This window comes from Semicossyphus pulcher, unplaced genomic scaffold (genome assembly GCF_022749685.1).
Source record: "Semicossyphus pulcher isolate SPU_LCO1_2020_fin unplaced genomic scaffold, fSemPul1.0.p SCAF_16, whole genome shotgun sequence".
Classification (NCBI taxonomy): Eukaryota; Metazoa; Chordata; class Actinopteri; order Labriformes; family Labridae; genus Semicossyphus; species Semicossyphus pulcher.
Genome location: NW_027211670.1, coordinates 2,010,382 through 2,031,085, shown reverse-complemented (window position 1 = coordinate 2,031,085; position 20,704 = coordinate 2,010,382). Strand labels below are relative to the sequence as shown.

At 43.4% G+C, this 20,704-nt stretch overlaps 1 protein-coding gene across 1 annotated transcript in view; it reads left to right on the top strand.

Moving 5' to 3' along the window:
• The window catches only part of dnah9 (dynein, axonemal, heavy chain 9), a 189,618-nt gene that overhangs the window by 54,658 nt on the left and 114,256 nt on the right, over positions 1-20,704 (top strand). Inside the window, exons 35-40 of the mRNA XM_069663994.1 lie at positions 7,238-7,395; positions 8,925-9,063; positions 12,451-12,738; positions 16,859-17,069; positions 18,867-18,994; positions 19,313-19,421. Coding sequence (XP_069520095.1) covers positions 7,238-7,395; positions 8,925-9,063; positions 12,451-12,738; positions 16,859-17,069; positions 18,867-18,994; positions 19,313-19,421 — 1,033 coding nt within the window. The remainder of the gene's footprint in view (positions 1-7,237; positions 7,396-8,924; positions 9,064-12,450; positions 12,739-16,858; positions 17,070-18,866; positions 18,995-19,312; positions 19,422-20,704) is intronic.

The window sequence follows — 20,704 nt, the reverse complement described above, 5'->3', positions numbered from 1 at the left end:
GGCTCAGAGGCGGAACGACTTCACCCCACCATTCTGCCTCCGTGCGTTATACATAGAAGACGGAACGTAACAGAGGCGTTTAATAATCCCGCCTTGAACTGGCAGTGTGAAAGGGGATGTAGTCTTTCGACGAAAATGCTCGTTTTGGTCACATTTTAGTCATTTTCATCCTTTATGGAAAGAATGAATGATAAAGACACAGCATCTAAAGACACAGGGTTACGTTTTCATATGAGCATGCTCAGAGCCTGAAGCAGTTAGAAGAGAAACTTCATAACCACCTTTATGATACCCGTTATCTCTTACTGCTGCTTGAGGCTTTAAAATATCATGGATTTTAAACGTCTGACAGCACACCACTAACATTTTTGTCCCGTCGCATCTCTTTAACTAGTTTTTATTATCAATGATTTATTTGTCTTCCTCAAAGAAAAAAGGTTGACAAACATTTATGGTCATAATTTCCTTTAACGAACACTGCACGGCAGGCTGTAAAGCTGACAAACTGGGTCTCAAATGACTAAATGACTTCAGTGTTCATCTCTCACACTGGTTTTACTCTGAGTGGAAATTTCTCCTCTCCAGAGCAGACAGACTAGGTGTTAAAAACCCGTTAAAACACTGAATAAAGCAGGTTCTTGTTAAAAACCAGTGCTCAGCATGGAGTCATTGCTGTGAGCCGAACTGATTTTAACTTAGCTGTTTTTTTTTCTGTTAGAAGTCAAAGGCGATGAGATTTGAAATACTAAGAAAATGGTCAGCAAGGAATATTGAATATTGAATGTTGACGTCCACACCACAGCCGGCGTGTGGTAAAAGACGTGAATAGTAAAAGCTTTGCATTGAAACCCTGAAGTCCAATTCAGCAGACACAGTTCTGAGCCAGAGCCTTACAAAGCTGTACGTTTGGGAGGAATCCACTCCATCTGAGACCAGAATTAAAAATACTTTATTTTGAAAAAAGAGTCCTGATTAAGGATGTTGACAGAGCTTTGAGAAGTTACCCAGACAATCAAGGACACTGTGAAGACTCACTGCTGTTTACTTTTTTGAACAGAATCCACCTACGAGGCATTATATAACTCAAACGGTTTACCTGAAAACATGACAGCTTTTCTGTGACCGTAGTTTAGCAAACTTGTGCATTTAAATCAAAGCGTTCAGAAACAGGTTTGCAGCTCATATCTGCAGTTAGCATCTGTTTGTACCTGTACTAGATGTTTGTTCTTGTATACCTGTGCTTGATGTTAACAATATCGTCATTTTCTACATCCCACACGGAACAAGCTGTACAGTATTTACCCAGCACCAAACTCTCGACAGATAAAGTTAGAAACTCGCTGGTGAACAGAGTGGATCTTTAAGCAAAGAAAAAGTGTTTCTCTTAAAACTTTGGAACAGTAGAAGGGCCAGGAAGTGAGTTACAGTCTTATTGCATTTCAAAATAAAGTTAAAATGTTGAGAAAACTAAAAAACATAAGTCAAACTTTCAGTGTGAGGGCCAGCTATAAGAGAGTTTTGTTTTTTCTTACACCTTGCATGATCACTGAACATTTTCCTCGGATTTCAATCTCTGTTTAATTCTTGAAATGCAAAATAAAAACTAAAATGGCTATTACACTCTTCAGAATGCAACAGAGCTCAGAGGAGGGTAAATAATGGATTTATATGCATCAGGTGGACACAAACACACCTCCAAATGCATGCTAATGACGCTCTGTGTCTGCTGGGTGTATTTTGGCAGCTGTCTGTCATATTAACTTTATACATTAATGTATTTACAGCCTGTTGTTCTGCCCACAAGAGGCTCAAAAATCAGTGAATGTGGGTTTAATAGGGTCAAGTGAAAGCCTAACCCCTGTATGACCTCAGGTAATGTGCTTTTTTACATCTTAAAACCTCTCTTTCGTTCTCTACCTCCACCGCTCATATAGAGACATGTGCAGTTAAAGATATGCTTCCTGCTCTCTGCACACTGAGCGCGGTATACTCTGAGCGACCTACAGTAGCTCTCCCTTTGATTATGGGACTCTTCTGAGGAATCAGCCAGACTCTGTGTGTTTCAGCTGATGCTTGCTCTTTCTGCTATCTCACATTCTGTTATCCCGGATCAAACACACCCTCTCTCTCCATCTCTCTCTGTGGTTTCATCAGTCCCTCTGGTGGATTCAAATACTGCTGCGGCTGCCCCAGACTCTCACTTCATGCATGTGCAGCACTGCCACAGCAAACTGTATACAGTAGATAAGGATGCTGATCATGATCGTGATGATAATGGAGACGGAGCTGCTCAAAGGATCATTATTCATCGCTCTGCCCTTCCTCTCTTCTCTCAGTGAAAGTCAAGCAGCCTTCCTCCGTAAGCTGAGGAAGTCTACAGTACTTAGAGAATTTTAAAGTGCCAGAAGAATGAATAGGTGTAATGAATAATAAATCACGGTGGCTTTTACGTGGAGGAGTAGACCTTGAGAACAGAGGAGCGTCAAACTCCTGCTGTGACAGCTGGCAGCTTGCTTCAATGGAGCCGACGCCGCAACACACACACCTCATCCATCCTGTTAAAGCGTGAGAATCACAGGACGACGCACTCGGCTGCTTGAACCGGGTCTGCTAACACAGGTGGTGGGACCGGTTCTACATTAGAGAGAGCAGAGACAAACAGAAGGCCGACAGACACAACAACATGGAGATAAATTGGTGGAGTTCTGCCTCTTGTTACGGCCAGCACAGGCCCGGACTGTGAATGAAGTGACGCTCCACATTCAAAGAGGAAGAAAAAAGACTGACTCATACCTTTCAGAAAGATGTCTCTCAGGATCAATACAGTATCAGTCGCTCCACCCTTCCTTCACTCCCCTTCTTTCTTTCTGTCTGTCTTAGAGCTGGCCGTTTCAACAATCTCTGTAGGTGATCCGAATGAAATTAAGTTGATGAAGAGGATACTGAGGACATTGTTCCTCCGTATGGATTGATCTAACAGCCTATCACAAGGGGTTGGGTGAAAAAACCAATGCAGTATACACCAATCAGCCATCACATTATGACCACTGACAAGTGAAGTGAATAACATTGATCATCTCGTTACAATGGCCCCTGTCAGTGGGTGGAGTATGTTAGGCAGCAAGTGAACATTTTGTCCATGAAGTTGACGTGTTGGAAGCAGGAAAAATGTGAGGATGTGAGCGACATTGACAAGGATGACTGGGTCAGAGCGTCTCCAAACATGCAGCTCTTGTGTGGTGTTCCCGGTCTGCAGAGGTCAGGACCTACCAAAAGTGGTCAAGGAAGGAAAACCGGTGAACCAGAAACAGGGTCATGGGCAGCCCAGGCTCACTGATGCGTGGGGGGTGAAGGCTGATCCAACAGAAGAGCTACTGAAGCTCAAACTGCTGAAGAAGGTAATGCTGGTTGTGATAGAAAGGTGTCAGAACGCACAGAGCATCACAGTTTGTTGTGTATGAGGCCACGTAGCTGCAGACCGGTCAGGGTGCCCATGCTGACCCCTGTCCACCGCAGAAAGCTCCTACAATGGGCACATGAGCATCAGAACTGGACCACAGAGCGATGGAAGAAGGCGGCCTGGTCTGATGAATCACGTTGTCTTTTACATCATGTGGATGGCCGGGTGCGTGTGCGTCTCTTACCTGGGGAAGACATGTGTGATGCTTTGGGCAATGTCCTGCTGGGAAACCTTGGGTCCTGCCGTTCATGTGGATGTTACTTTGACACGTTCCACCTACCTAAACATTGTTGCAGACCAAGTACACCCCTTCATGGAAACAGTATTCCTTAATTGGCCTCTGTCAGCAGGATAATGTTCCCTGCCACACTGCAGACACGGTTCAGGAATGGTTTGAGGAACACGATGAGTTCAAGGTGTTGACTTGGCCTCCAAACTCCCCAGATCTCAATCCAATGGAGCATCTGTGGGATGTGCTGGACAAACAAGTCCGATCCATGGAGGCCCCACCTCGCAACTTACAGGACTTTAAGGATCTGCTGCTCACGTCTTGGTGCCAGATACCTCAGCACACCTGCAGAGGTCTAGAGGAGTCCATGCCTCGACGGGTCAGGGCTGTTTTAGCAGCAAAAGGGGAGCTACACAATATTAGTCAGATCGGTGTATATGTGAAATGTGATGTTTTGTGTCCACAAAGAGTGTCGGAGGGACACAGATTTAATAACATGAAACTACTCTGTGTTTCTACTGCTTTCATGTATCTTTACTTAAAAAACGTTTTCTTAACACCTGCATTATTATCAGAATAATAACTAGCAGCACAATCAAATTTAAAGTTTGATCAATTCTGATATATATCAATATCAAAAAAGTATATTGATATACTGTATTTGTATCCACATCGCTCGGTCCTCTGGTGTCTGTTCTTTTAAATGTTTGTTTGTTGTTTCACTTCCTTCACATCCCTGTCGGTTAGCAGTGGAGTGTCACATGAAAAACATCACATCACATGAAAAACAGGCCCCGCTGATGTTCTCATGAAAACTTTTATCCTTTCTCTCCGCGATGCAGCTGCACTGTTTGTTTTGGTCCCCTCCTCTCCCTGTTGTGTTAGTATGACTGAGTGATCTGTAGCCGAGTGCTCAGCCATGAAGAGATGTTCCTCCTCTTTCCAGCTGTCGACTCGCCACGCTCCTTCGCCACACGCATGTTAAATTCATAAAGCCTCTTACAGGATTCAGAGTTTAAGACCAAGACACACACACACACACACACACACACACACACACACAGAGAAAGTTCTCTTCTGATATCTCATTCAATCATAATGTAGGCAAACGGAGCCAAAGCAGTTCATCCATCCAGTAAACCCTAGCTGATCGCGCGCTCATATTATTGATGAAATTATGTCCCTGAAAAAACGTGACAGGCTGTAACAAATGGACTCACTGGAATGTTCCTAATTATATCAATAATATGCTAATGAGATGCTAAACTTTCTCAGGATGCGACCGATGTGTGTTTTTCACTTGTTGTAAGCATCTTTTGGGAGTTGGGAGTTTGCAGTGACTCGGGCTGTGTGCATTTTAAAACTTTGACAGTGCTGCCACTATAAGAGCACAATTTTGATAACAACATGGCGGCCAGTACAGGGAATTTTAAGCTGGAATGACATTGATCTATAGTATTTTACATCTATATAACTCTGTCAATTCTAGTGTGGACCAGTGTCTGCCTCGGCTGTGACGTAGCATCGGCCGCGGGTTGGACTATAGACTGGATAAATAAAGGATGTATCCACCGTGACGTCACCCATTGCTCTCTCGACTGTGTAAATGAAGCCTCGAGTTTGGAATATGACCGCCACCATGTTGGTTTTCTGAGTTTCTAAGTTATCAAAGCTAAACAGTCTGTGTCTGTGGCTGATCTATTAACTAGTGAATGAGCTAATTTAACTTTGTGATTCCCACAGAGGAGATTCTGTTTGTGACGGTGACTGACTGCAGGTGTTTATTTATCAGAGTAAAGAAGTAGCGGACTCCCTGCTTGTTCACCTGGTGAGAGGGCGGCGGATGAATGACAAGTAACGGGACATTTAAAATAACTGGTCCTCTGTAGTCCACTGTAATCTCTTTGGGGAAAAGCCAACAACTCCTGACTCCTGCATGGCCAGAGAATTAAATAAATGTTTGCTAAACACTGAACAGGCTAACAAGCAGCTATAGCGAGCACAGTATACCTGCTACCTAGTGCTAAACTATATCAGTACAATTATACTCGCATTGAACTCACTGAAAAGCTGGAGCTCAGACTTCTGATTGCTTTATTTCCTCTCTTTTATCTCTCTTAGTTATTTTACTTCTATTTACTGTTTCTACTTCTTCCTGCTTTGTCCCCTAAGTCTTGTGTGCGGCCGTGTTGTTTGGGTTCTCCTGTTGCTTATTGGGTCTTGTGCTTTGCCTGTTTTTGTGCTTGCTTCTTTTTGTGATTTGCTTGTTTTGCTTGGTTGTCGAAGCACTTTGTTAACTTTTATTATCATTATTAATATTATTATTATTATTATTGCACAGACAAACATTTCCATAAATCCCACAGAGACTGATTATTTGTATGATTTTTGCATGAAAAAATCCCTAAAAGGCTCCGACAACACAAACAGGTGAAGTTAAGTTCAGTGACTGTGTGTCTGCGTTGACGTCTAACAGACAGCCAACAGGATCCACCTGCCAAGCTCCTATAATTTAAGGCTCAATATAATCAAAACAGGTGTGTTATAAAACAAATTCACCCCCCGTATAGTTATCTTGAACAGTAAAATTTGCTATTTACAACAAGAATGTTTTTTGTACCAGGCTGTAAACATGTTTATTTCTGCTGTGAAGTTGGACTTTTTCCCATCTGCCATGATGTTATTTTCTTGGCTTCTGGAGCCTCAAGTGGCCACTCGATGAACTGCAGTTTTTTGCACTTCTACAGTGGCTTCATTTTTCAACACCGGATTGGTCGGTTGGTCTTGCGCCCCTTTAGTGCATCACATGTGTCAACCCCTCTCTCTCTTCCCCATTTTCCTGTGTATCTTCACTGTCCGATCAAATCAAGGCATGAAGGCAAAAATTACAATAAGTCATTAGTTCACACAAATGTCTTAATTCATTTTTATATACAAAAGGTCTATAGTCAGCTACACTGTGACATGGTGGTGATATCTCAAGAAGCATGCCTGGAGGGAATATCCTTACATTTTGCACAAACATCTTCATGGACTCAAAAACGAATTGATGACCCACAGCGCGTATTCAGCTCAGGATGTTAAAGCAGGCTTCACAGTGAACTGTCAGCGGCGGAGTTGCTGTGTGGGTGAAGTTCGTGCCAGGTTTTAAAGAGGAAAAATAAGATGTTGAATAAAGAAGAGGAGATCTGTTGTTCTGCTGCACTGACTCTTAATCTTATTGTGTTTGTCAGAGTGCAATGCTAAATCAGTGTGTTTCAACTTTGCCATCGTTAATCCAACTTTTTTGCCAAACACTTCGCCAAACTGTGTATAACCAAATACCTGCAGGTCTTATATTTCTTAACAACCTGAGCTGTGTTTAGTGCAAATATGACCTTGCTAACATGCTAAACTATGATGCAAGGCAAGACATGCTAGCCTGGCTGTAGGCTCTTGTGTTCACAAACTGCTTTCAATACTTGGTGTTATGGATATATGTGAGAGATACATAGCAACAGTGACAATTCATTGTACTCTGTATTGTGTGTGTCCTCCTGTATGTGCAGGTGAAAAGCATCCAGGATGCCATCAGAGACAAGAAGCAGAGGTTTAACTTCATGGGAGAGGAGGTGAATCTCTGTCCGTCTGTCGGCATCTTCATCACCATGAATCCAGGATACGCTGGCAGGACGGAGCTGCCCGAGAACCTCAAGGCTCTGTTCAGGTGGGTCAAGGGACCATCATAATTAACCCTTTCATATTGGTGGATAAGAAGTTTTCTAATGATTCAAATACAACTTTCCTTTAACTAAACGTCCCTTTTTTCAAATGCCATGTTTGGAAATCGACTGTATACATGTCCTGTACAGTCTGATGGATTGTATATAACGCACCTCCTTGTTCACCTCCCTTCACTTACATTACATTTACATTAGTCATTTATCAGACCTTTGTCTAAAGCAGCCCACAGATGAGTCACAATGTGAGCCAAAATAGATCCGGGGGGATTAAATGATTGACATTCAGTGCAACAATGGCTCAGTTTCAAATTCCACCTGACACAAAGTGCCACAAGGTGTGTAGGAGAGAGAGAGCCTTTTAGGTGAGCACTGACTCACTGTGAAGGTGGACTGACCTGAAAGGGTAATTCTAGTATTCTTAAATCTGGGCAATATTTTTTCTTTTAACATTTTAGGATCTGAATGACAAGTAGGTAAAAACATTCTGGAATCTAGTGCAGAAACAGGCTGTCACGTCTTCAACATAATCTTTCAGTGTAAATTCTCTCGATCAAAGTACGAGCCACCAGACTCCATTAAAAAATAACCTTTACCTTGTAGAACACGGGAGTTGATGGTCTATATTCTGGTCTTTTTCAATGATTGTTCAATCCACAACAAGACAAAAAACCTGACCAAGGCAGGAGCAGCCATGAACATGAAATCCCGTTTTCTGTGAGACTAAAATCTCTGTTTTTGACAACCAAGTTTGGTAACAATCTCTGCAGTAACTATCTCTGCAGATAATACAGAGATAGAGATAATCCTTATAATACACACAAACTAATCGAGGCAGCAGCAGACCATCAACTCCCGTGTTGTCTCTGGTTTATAAAGGATAGTCTCACAGCGAGAAGGTTCCTGGTTCGAGTCCCGGTTCAGAAGTAGTGGTCCTTTCTGTGTGCATGTTCTCCCCTTGCATGTGTGGTCCGGGTACTCCGCCACAGTCCAAAGACATGCTCGTTAGGTTCATAGGTGACTCTAAATTGTCCGTAGGTGTGAATGTGAGCGTTAAAGGTTGTCTGACTCTATGTGTCAGCCCTGTGATTGACAGGTGACCTGTCCAGGTGTAACCCCGCCTCTCGCCAACGACAGCTGGGATAGGCTCCAGCCCCCGCACAACCCTGAAGAGGTTGTAGGTAATGGATGGATGGATCATGGCCGCTGGCTGAAACAGTCTGCCAGACTTTTTGCACCTATCACTCATTTAGACCCCAAAATATGTAAAAACAGAGCCCGGGTTTAAAGGCACTGGTATTCCTCTATACGGGAAGATTGCTGCAAACATTAGCAGAATAAAGCGCAGCCTGTTAGAGAGGAGCTGTGATGTGTTTAATTGGATGGATTGTGTGTTGGATTGAAGCTTCCTGCTGTTAAGGGAATTCCCTCGTAGATGACAAATACATATTTATCCAGATTTATTGAAATACGACTGAGCTCCTTTAAAACACTTTAATCCTCCATTCCTCCGCAGGCCGTGTGCCATGGTGGTGCCAGACTTCGAGCTGATCTGTGAAATCATGCTGGTGGCCGAGGGCTTCATCAGCGCTCGGGTCCTTGCTCGGAAGTTTATCACCCTGTACACACTGTGTAAGGAGCTGTTGTCCAAACAGGTACTGCCTGCTTTATTACACATCCTGGTCCATTTCCATTTCAAAGCTGAACGACTGACACACTGTTCTTTTGAGTCTTTTGATAAGAGAGTGACTCAGTCTGTCTGACTTCACAGTGTGAGTGAAGTGTTACATGCATATGAATAAGTAGCTGCAGGGAGTTCGGATTTTATTCCATCTAAATTCTCCTTTAATCCTTTTTTAGCCCGCTCCTGTTTTACATGTCCTGCCATTATTTTAATTATTTAGAAAAGCTATAAAATCACTCGCAGTACTGAGTAATAGATACAGTGGAGCTCCTCCACGTAGGTAAGCACTTTAATGAGCCCTCAGTTGTGGATGAATTTCCCATGACCACAGGCCCATTTAAGTGTCAGAGCCCACCACTTCCTCTTTATGGCTGCTTTATGAAGCACTGCTTCTTCAGACATTTTTAAATATCACCTTAATTACTCTTTTTAGCTGCTTCAAAGTTGTTTGCCGGAGCAACTTTTCCAACATTAGCGACTTTGAGGCAATGAAGTCAAATGGTAATGAACGCACTGCTTCTCTAAGCGTTATACACAAGGGCTGAAAGTGCAAATCAATGCAAAGTGCAGGTTCAGAGAAGTACTTTCTAACTTTAGTTAGTCGAGTGGTTATCATTTTAGACGTGATGTTACAGTACACTTTCTGCTGCGAGTGGACACCAGAGCACGCTGAAGGAGTTCAGTGAAATACATTTAATGCATCAAAGCATGGAGCTGCGTATGATCTAATAGCTCTGTGGCCTCTGATTTCCTGGCATGGATATGTTTCTGCAACTATTAATTACATATATATTTTTTTTTTTAAAGATTATTTTTTTGGCTTTTTGCCTTTATTCGATAGGAAAGCTGAAGAGAGACAGGAAATGTGGGGAGTAGAGCGTGGGGGCTGACATGCACAAATGATCGGCAGACCGGGAGTCGAACCTGAGATCAGTGCGACGAGGACTGTAGCCTCTGTATATGGGGCGCCCGCTCCACCGACTGAGCTAAACCAGCGCCCCTATTAATTACATTTTTAATTAATCTCTGGTTCATTTTCTACATGTATCAGTAAGTTAATTGTTCTGTAAAATGTCAGAACATGGTGAAACATGTGGTGTCCTCAAGCCAGAGATGATAAATGTCTTGTTTTGTGTTCAACCCAGAAGTATTCACTTTACTGTCATAGAAGATAATATAAACATTTACACGTCTGTCAGGATGTGAACAGACTGAAATTAATACAGATGCCTCTATTTGACCAACAAAAGCCAACAAGACCATCAGAGAAGATTAATTATTGCTATTCAGCCATTTTTAATGCCTGTCAACGCTGCCACCAATCAGTGTCCGAAAAGTAAAATCCAGTTAATCCCCACAGAAGGCAGGTAATGCCTTTGTTTATATTTCCCCAGCAAATTTTAACAGTAAATAATAGGTTGGACACTTCAAATTAAGCAGGACAAGATTTTTCTTTAGAGAATAATACACACATGTCACTAGCAAAGAGAGAAGATGTTCTGCTTTGTCCACAGGGGGCGCCGCAATCAACACGAAATGAAAGTTTTCAGGTCTTCTTCTGAGGCTGCTTCAGATGAGTTTTAGTCACAGTAAAGAGGAGACCGAAGTTCACAACAAAGCTGTAGAAATGTCTCAAACCAGAGTCAGTGTCTGGCCAAGATTATATTCAAAGTTACAAGAAACAACAGGCTAAAGCAAAAGTGAGGTTTTTGTTAAGCTAATTCTCCTTTAACGCAAAAAGACTCCAAAGCTGTGTCCCAATTCAGGGGCTGCATCCTTCGGAGAATGTATTTGGAGGCCCATTGCGTCACAGCAGCGCATCAAAGGCTGTCCCATTTCGAAGGCTCCTTCAGATGTGGCCGAAAAATGCGTCCTCCTTTTCCCGGGCCCCAGAGGATGCATGGGGTGCATCCTTCACGGCCCAACATATCCTGAGATTCAATGCCCGTTAATTCAGATGAGATGGCGGCCGAGGAATTAAAGCCGTAACAGTATGTTATGTGAAACCAACCGGGGGATGGACCCAGTGACCGTCATCTCGGCTTTAAAAAAAAAGCCAAATAGACCCAGTGATGTTGCTCGGTATGCGTCCTACATCTCTGGTGCATTAAAATCTAAAGGGACGGGAACATTCCCTAACCATGCGTCCCAGGGAAGCACCGCATCTTTCCAAACAGAACGAAACATTATGACCAACAAACTCTTTTTAAAAATCACATTAATCAGCAAAAGAAACCTTGCTGTCAGAGCGCTGCTGTTTCAACCCTCTGTGCGGTCTTGTGACATGCTTGATTAGCCGCTACAACAACAACAAGCCCGTCGCCACAGATTTCATGTCAACAATCAAGGATACAAACGTAGTAGTGGTTAATAAACATGCGTTTCCACCGCTCATGCTGTGTTCACTCATGTTGATGATGTTTTACCACCTGTGTGACACGCTGTAGTTAAATAAACGAACATACTCCGCCAGCGGGTTGGGGTGGGGTGCCCAAACTGCGAAGTGGTGCTAGTGTTTAACCCTGACAGCCCTACGAGGAATACACTTTTAAATCCCTTGAAATGTGTTTCAAATATTAGTTTAAGTTACGCAATGTTAGTTATGGTACCTAGTTAGCCGGCTAGCTACCTGTTGCTAGGCGAAAGGAGCGGCATTTGGTGAAGCAAGGGTAAGGGCGGGAGCAGCTGGTGAAGCAAGCAGGAAATCCTCCGTCGACCGGACCGTCTCATTTCAGCGTTTTAGCGTCTACACAGGCAACCGAGACTCATCCTCCGTAGACCGCGTCCTTCGAAGGATGCAGCCCCTAAATTGAGACACAGCTCATGAAGCACCCAACATGTGTTAGATACCAAACTCACAAGCTAGTTTCTTGAGGCCTTTGTCTGAAAGCTTTATGTTGAATATTTGGATAAATGAAAAAGTTTAAATTGAACACAAAACTGATAAAAGAAGCCGGGGGAAATAAACTCTGATACATAAGATGTTCTGAATTCACAGATGACTGCCTGGAGAGAAACTTTAATGTACATTTCATTATTCTTTTTCCACAGTTTTATCCACTTTATTTAACCTATAGTTCACCAGGAATGTTCCCATTGAGATACTAAATCTCTGTACCAGCAGCACAGAGGACACATTTGGGTTTCTGTCAGATTTCAGTCGGATTATTTCTCTGAAGCCTGACAGATCTCAGTGAGTGCTGAAGTTTTACAGACAAACTCTTCATGGTATCAGTAACTGAGCGAGTCCAAGGAGAAACCACGCCACTCATCAGTTTTAATTAGCTTCTCCTTTCTGATCTGACTGCCTTCTTTGCCGAGAAACAAACTCCTGTGTGTTTTCTGTTCTCCGCTAAAGGACCACTACGACTGGGGCCTCCGAGCCATCAAGTCCGTCCTGGTGGTGGCCGGCTCCCTGAAGAGAGGAGATCCGGGCCGAGCAGAGGACCAGGTCCTGATGCGAGCGCTGAGAGACTTCAACATCCCGAAGATCGTGACGGACGACATGCCCGTATTCATGGGGCTGATTGGAGACCTGTTCCCTGCTCTGGACGTCCCCAGGAAGAGGGACCTGGACTTTGAGAAGCACGTGAAGGAGTCCATCCTGGATCTGAAGTTACAGGCTGAGGACAACTTTGTACTCAAGGTGCGTGATTCCTCTGAAGTCTCACTTTATCAAATTCTGTCTGAGAAAATATAAGAATCACAAGTGCTGGATGAAAGCAAACACAATCATGAAGTGTCTGCAAAGTGCAACAAAGTCCCCAAATGGAGGTTTCATCTGCAGCAATTTGGACGGATATTACAGCTGTAGCACTTTCATTTAGATTTATCTGAGTTCTCTGCAAAACCTATTTACCTCACGTCATAATGTTCCGCCGGGAAACACACATTAGTGTCAGACAGGTCTGCAGCATCTGGATGAATCGGGCAAATATTGCAGAGAGCCAATGGCTGGCTGCGATGAGAGTTCAGGTGCCTGAGCTGTTGACCTAATTCCACTCATTAAGTTCCTTACAGACGCACACACACGTGCGCGCGCGCACACACACAAACACACACACACATACTCATGCATGCACCGTAGAAGGCGGTATATGTCAGAGACAGATGAACGCAGGACCAGGGGAAATAAGTGCAATCTGCCTCAGGTCAAACAGACACGCAGACCACATAATAACACTCCATCAATGGAGGCCGGCGCTGCACCACGCCACTTAACCCTGACATTGTGAGAGACAGAACCGAAATAAACAAAGAGGAGGAGAAACACAGCGAGAGAGAGAATAGAGGAGCAGTCAATAACAAGCATCCACCCCAGAGCCTGAACTTTTACTGTCTTTGTTTGTGCTACCAACCTTTTGATTTCACACAAAGAGAGGAGGGGGGGAGCAGGCTGCATACCTTTAGCGTTAGCCTGTGCTAGCATTAGCCCTCCCCACATCAGAGCAGTAATCAGCCGGGGCCTTTGAGAATGTAAAGCCGCCCGCGCTCCGGATGAATGGAGAGTGAGTAGGAGCCGCGAGGAGCCGGTCGATGGCATTGATTGAACTCAGCGTCTGTATGTTTGAGTGGAAGTGGGGAGGAAATCTCTCCATCGCCCTGCCTCTCTCTGTTATTCTGGTACACACACTGTGGTGTCACCTCACATACCTGAACTGACAGAGAATGTTCCACCGCAAGTCAAGGACAATTTTAAAAGTCAGGATTGAATGGATTCACCCCCCAACGTAGAATATATGTATTATGTATATAAATAATGGATGTAGCAACCGTGACGTCAACTACTGTTTTGCAGGCTCTTGTTTGGCACATTGACTGTTGCCTTCTTGGTTTAGAACCAGAAGTGACCATATTTGGATGAACAGGTGGAGGGGAGTGAGGCATAAGCAAACACGAACAATGTGTTCAGGATAAAAGTGAAATAGTTTTTACTGGCATTTGCAGGAAGTCTATCAGCGTTGACATCCTGAGGTACTGAGCTTGCATCAGAAAATGGTCAAACCAAACTCCATTCAAAAAATGAGCATTTTAAATTAGTTTTCTTGCAGACAGACCTGATAAAGCATGAAGTCAGACATCATGATGTTCATCATTGATTTCAGCCTGTTTATTATCATTAAATCACAACTGTTTATTTTGGGTTCACAGTAGGGATGCACATTATTGGTATCTGCAGATTATGGCTTGAAAATGACATATTGGCATATGCAGATATGCACACACTACCTGCACAAACTTATTAACAATATACAATAAAGACTCACATTCTCGTCATTTTCCTGACTTAACAACATCAAACACTCGCGGCAAAGCCAATGCTAACAGAGTGTAACATAAACATCAGTGCAAAACTAACTTACATATGCATGGACGCACACATGATAAAAAGAGTTTGTCGGCCATCACTGATGTCTCCGTAGTAGGTGCATTAAACAAGTCAGACATGTGACCTTTTGTACAACGCCTCTTCTGTCAAGTGTGAAGGAGGGTGAAAGACGTCTGCGGTATGGCAGTTTTTGGCCACGACAATAAGAATAGGCATGATATCAACTCCACTACAGAGGAGACTTGATGTTCTCTGCAGTTAGGTGGAAAAAAAAATGTGCCTAATATATCAGTATCGAAATCTGCAATCGGCAAAAAGGGTTGGAAAATATCGGCATATTGGATATTGGCAAAAAATCCAATATCGTGCATCTGTAGTTCATTACGCTGTAGTAAGAAAGACCTCAGCCCACGTGTGACTTGCTAGATACAGTGAAACTGCCACTCAGCAGAGACAGAAGGACAGGCGCTTCACAGAGAAATCCTGGTACTGATCCGAGCTAACAGCTCATCACACTGGGCGCTGGTCAGCCTCAAGGAGCTGGAAGCAGCAGGAGAGTTCATCCAGACACAGCTCAGGAGGAGGAGGGGACATTAACCCAGCTGTGTGAGACTCCTGATGATATGAGCCCAGACAAGACGGTAGATAATGTACAGTAGGATGGTTGTTATAGTGGAAAGGACCCTGTAGCAAAGCTGCTGTGTTGAAGAAGACTCGAAACTAGAGATTGAGAACATAAACTCGATAGGAAGTTTTTTTTTACTGAGGGAATAAATCGAGTTAGAAGCGGGCTCATTTCCTCATAGACTTCTATATATTCAGACTTCTTCAGACAGTCTTTGAGATTAATAAAGAAGTTGCTTCCAAATGTACTAAAGAATGTAAAGAAGCTTTACGTCCTCTGTACTGGAGAACAGATTAGACGACATTAAACATTAATGGTGTCTGTGGCTCTTTTATTGTGCAAACACAGAATAATGAGGGAGCAGATATCTGTCCTTCCACAGGACCACTGCTGTCACTTATTATGTTCTGTGAACAGTGTACTGAGCCGCTGCGCTGCACTGCAGTGCATCACATTACCCTGTCATTCTGCATCACTTTATATTCACCATAAAACACAACATTAAGAAGGAGATGCAGGAGTCTGAGTGGTGCAGCAGTACAACCAAAGGAACGCTGCATTGTTATTTTTATTGATTATTAAAGCTTTATTTGACAAGGTGAGCCCCACTGAAATAATGTCTTTTTAAGGAACACCTGGAGTGAGCAGCGGTGCAGTGTTTTAAAACAACACACAAGCTGCAGCCTCAAAAAGACAACAAGGAGAAACAGAACCAGCCGGGGAAGTTATTACAGATTTCAATTAAATGTGCCTCCAAACCCTTCACTACATCTTTAATTGCCCTAATCTAAATGAGGTAGCTGTCATTATATTAAGCTGCAAGTGTTTCCAGGCTGAAAGGAGAAAGCAAAGGTCAGTTCAGTTTGAACCTTGTATTCTTGGCAGCACAGGAAAAGCAGGATTGATGCTGTGAAAGTCTCAGTGTGAAGAGCTGAACCAGGTAAGTTATTATTTGATGGTTTGGGACAAAAACAGTGCAGAGCTTGTGGACAGTGTAACCTTTGTCAAAGCATGGACTGCTTATATAGCGCTTGTCTAGTCTATAAGACCTTAGGCAAAGTGGGTGCCTAGAATCAAGGCTGCAAACAAATAAACGCAGTCAAGTCGTCAGCTGGTGCTATCAGGACCCACTAACGTGTCTCGATTGCTGTTCCTAAGCTTTTAACTCTTGGGTCCCACCTCCTCAGCTCGGGAGGGCTGAGGGACGCAGCAAGGAGTTTATCTATAATAAACGTGTAGAAATACACTAGACAAAGAGAATCATCAAAAAGAAGGCTTTTCAAAATGACACGAAGGTGATTTTCTGTGCAGAATTGGAAATTATGCGACTCTGAAGAAACATTGCCGTTCCACTAAAAGTGCTTTTACTCTTCATGTCACATGCAGACACTGATTGCAGAAGCTGCAATGCAAAGTGCTAGGCTGCTCATCAGGAGCAATGTGGGATTCAGTGTGGACATGGACATGTCCACTGGACAAACGGGGAGAAAACTGCCGACCACGGATTCGACCCGCTCTACCTCTGAGCCACAGCCACCCCCAAAATATCATCAGTTAGTGTTTTCCCATCACACTTTTTAAGGCTGTATATTTTTAAATCTACGGTTAAGATGATTAAAACCCATTACAGCACAATAAAACACAAAAGCAATGATAGCAGTCATATCACATCCATACAGGGTTAGTAGAATACAGCTGTACCTTTTTTCCAACTGGTATCAGAGGGGTACTGTGTAACAGCCAATACTAACTCTCATACAATTTAGATAATATAATAGCATAATATAAAATGTTTTCCCCTTGTGTGTGTAGGTGGTGCAGCTGGAGGAGCTGCTGGCTGTGCGTCACTCTGTGTTTGTGATCGGCAACGCTGGGTCAGGAAAGAGTCAAGTTCTAAGGTCACTCCAGAGGACCTATCAGAACATGAAGCGCAGACCCGTGTGGGCGGACCTTAACCCGAAGGCTGTGACCAACGACGAGCTGTTCGGCATCATCAACCCGGCGACCAGAGAGTGGAGAGATGGTGAGACCAAAAACAACATACTTCACCAGGAAGAAGGGTTTAACACACAGACTGTTTATAAGAGGTGATGTAGTTACTTGGTTGCCCTAAACCTGCATTCTTTCTAATGTCCAGCAGGGGGCGACTCTACTGATAGAGAAACTGGTCCTCCTTCTCTCCTGATTTATTCCCTCTGTGAACATGTTCCTAATGAGTTTATGGTCTCAATCTGTCGTTTCAAGTGTTCTTCAACACAGCATGATGTTCATTTAGGCTGCTTCCCAAGTCTCTTATTTGATAGCTCCTCGCTCCTCGCTCCTCGCTCCTCGCTCGAACCGGAAGTAGTTCCGGAGCCGCCATATTGAGGACCGTCTCAAAGCTCTTATCGCTGCTCGGAGGAGCGAGGAGAGAGGAGAGAGGAGGGAGTTCCGAGGAGCGATAAGCGAGGATACACGAGAGCAGCCTCTACGGAAGTATTTTACTGGCCGACATGCCCCCTTATTAGATATCAGTTAGTGATTGGACGCTGCAGCAGATCGGACTTATGTGAAACTTCACATCATCACCGGAGTTTCATATCGCAGAGAGGAAGAAGCGGACCTTAAAACAGACTTTACAGGGCGCCTTGAAACCGACAATAAACAACGTCGGTATAATGAGTTGGTGTCTGACAAGCTGAGATTGTTTAGAACGAAATAATGATCATAGCTTGTCGTAACATATATAAAATGCAGTGAATAACTGCAGATTTGATTTGTTTTCTGAGTCAAAATCTGAGTAAAAATAAGTTAATTGTCTAAAAATCAAAAGTGGCAAAAACAGAATAATTTCTATTAAATTTAATCTAAAGAAATACCTCTTGTCAGAGGATCAGTTATTTCCCTGCTAACTTTTATTACAGATGAATGAATGAATTCAGAGAGAGCAGGAGAGTCTCTCTGTCAGCAGGTAACACTACGTGTGAGCGTGATCATCAGTGAGGTCGGGTTTGATCAGCGTGACGTGATTTCTATTTATCCTGAAACTTTTAGCCTAATCAATAATGTTCATAGTTCATGAACAGACAGTATTTGGGCTTATTAAATAATTAATTCAGATCAGATGATCAGTGATCGAAAATGTAAATAATGAACAAATAATATAAACACACAGTGCTGTAGGAAATGTCCGTCTGGCTCTGCAGCAGGAACACAGACTGCAGCCTGTTCTTCATGTGCAGGTGTTTGTTACACAGGTAACAGGTTACAGAGAGGAAACACTGTTACTGTGTGTTTTATTAGAATGAATACAGAGCACATGTGTGCAGACACAAACAGCTGTTAAAGCAGACTGACAGCTGATCCAGCGGTGATCAGCTGACGCGATCATCACAAACGGACGTCGCAGCACGTGACGCTTCATCGAAGGACGTCTCATGTCTCTTAAAAAACATTCCCTCGTTTCCTCTCTCCTCTCTTGGTTTCCTCGTGTCTCTCCATGCATCTCTGGTGGGAGGGACTAAGACGCAAGTGAACGACGCAAGTGAAGGGAGCATGGATGCAATTTAAGAGACTTGGGAAGCAGCCTTAGTCACTGATGCTCCCATTTAGAGTCACACAGACCAGAAAGAGGGGAGGAGTTAGGGTGGGGCTACCTGTCAATCAGGATAGAGGAATAACAATGCATATCCCCAAAATATGGTCACTTCTGGCCCCAAAACCAAAATGGCAACTGCTAAAAGTCCACACTCGAGGCTTCAAAGCAGAGGACCACTGGGTGATGTCACTAGGTCTACTTCCTGTATGAATGAGCCTTAATGTGACCTCCTTCCTCCTTCAGGCCTCTTCTCTAACATCATGCGTGAACTGGCCAACATCAGTCACAGCGGGCCGAAGTGGATTGTTCTGGATGGAGACATTGACCCGATGTGGATCGAGTCACTCAACACAGTCATGGATGACAACAAGGTGTGAGCGCGCCGAGTGTGTATGTGTGTGTGTGTGTGTGTGTGTGAGGTATTTTAGTCAGTGTCTACATGACTTTTTCACTGTGTGAAATTTGATGTGTTTGAGTCATCACTGACGAGAGAGAGGAGTAAACTTTTTGTTCTCTGCAGATGAGAGGATAAGGGACAGTGTGTGTGTGTGTGTGTGTGTGTGTGTGTGTGTGTGTGTGTGTGTGTGATGCTAATAATAGTGAAAAGTGAGGGAAGCAGGTGACATAATGCTTAAGTTACGACTGTGTAAGAAAACACTGTGTGTAAACCTGCCGTCTCCCTCTGTTAGGTGCTGACACTGGCCAGTAACGAGCGGATCCCTCTGAACCCCACCATGAGGCTGCTGTTTGAGATCAGCCACCTCCGCACTGCTACACCCGCCACCGTGTCCAGAGCAGGTAGTCCATGCTTTCCTTTCCTTTGTCACATGTTTTCATTAGGGTTTGTTGTTGAAATTGATACAGCAAAGCTATATTATAAGACAAGTATTGATCTTTTATTGTACAAATTGTTACGGGAATTGCTGCTGAATTGAGGCTGCGCCTTAGTACAAGTTGGTCAAATAAAAATCTCAGTATAAGTGCAAAAGCTCACACACATTCAGAATTCAGTCCAGATGGAATAAGCAGACAGTAAGACAAGTTCCAGTTAATACGAGTATTGAGCAAAGAGGAACTGCAGAGTTGGCTGATAATTTACTGCTAAACACAGTTTGTAGAAACGTGCAGCATCAAACAGTGAGCTGTTTGATTTCACACATTTACATGTTTCCTACAAAAGCAGGAAAGACCCACATCTGCCAGTTAGCTTACACAGTATGTCCTGTGCGTCATGGGGAAGGGACATAGGGTCTTTTCTAAAGACATTCATTAGAAGATTAATATATACGACGGTGTATTATATATTATATATTATATTCCAAGAAAACACTTTCTGAAAAAACTTTAAAGTCTTAAATTTGCCAGAAAATAACTACAAATTTATGAGCTTATAAAGTCATATATTTGCATATGAATCCTCTCTGGACACCCACCCAAGAACGTAATGCACTTAATACAGTCGTCAGCCACGACCTCGGGGTGGTTGTTTGTTGTATAAGCCTCCATCCAAACAACAAAAAAACAGCAAAAAATAGTAGTTTCCTTTGAGTATCCGTCATGAGGTCGTAGGGTAACTGTCATGTGTGATGTAACCCCTGGGGCAGAAGGAGCATAGAAAGGTGTTTCTGCAGCAGAGGGTCGCTCAGTCTTTCTCCTCTGTGAAGTCTGCTTCTTGTGTGCAGAGAGGCTGAATCTGCTCCGAGCTCCGTGCCATGCTCGCCTGTGTGAGCAGCAGAGCCAACAGGGCAGAGAAGAGAGACAGGTGAATCAGAGGGAGGGGGCCGTGAACCACAGCTTACTGTTTGGGGGGTTCACGGCTCAGAAAGGTTCCCATAAACACGATTTTACTAGTTTTTGTTTCTAGCAAATTTATGACTTTATAATCTCATAAATTTCCCCTTTTTTTCTGGCAAATTTACAGCTTTAATCTCAGAATTTCAAGTTTTTGCTCTGAATATTTCTCTTCTCATACGCTGTCATAAGTATAAGCTCCTGAGTGCTGAGGATGAGTCATCAACATTTTTTATGGGAATAATACCATACCTATTAAAAAACATTTTTTTGTCATTGTTGGGCCACAT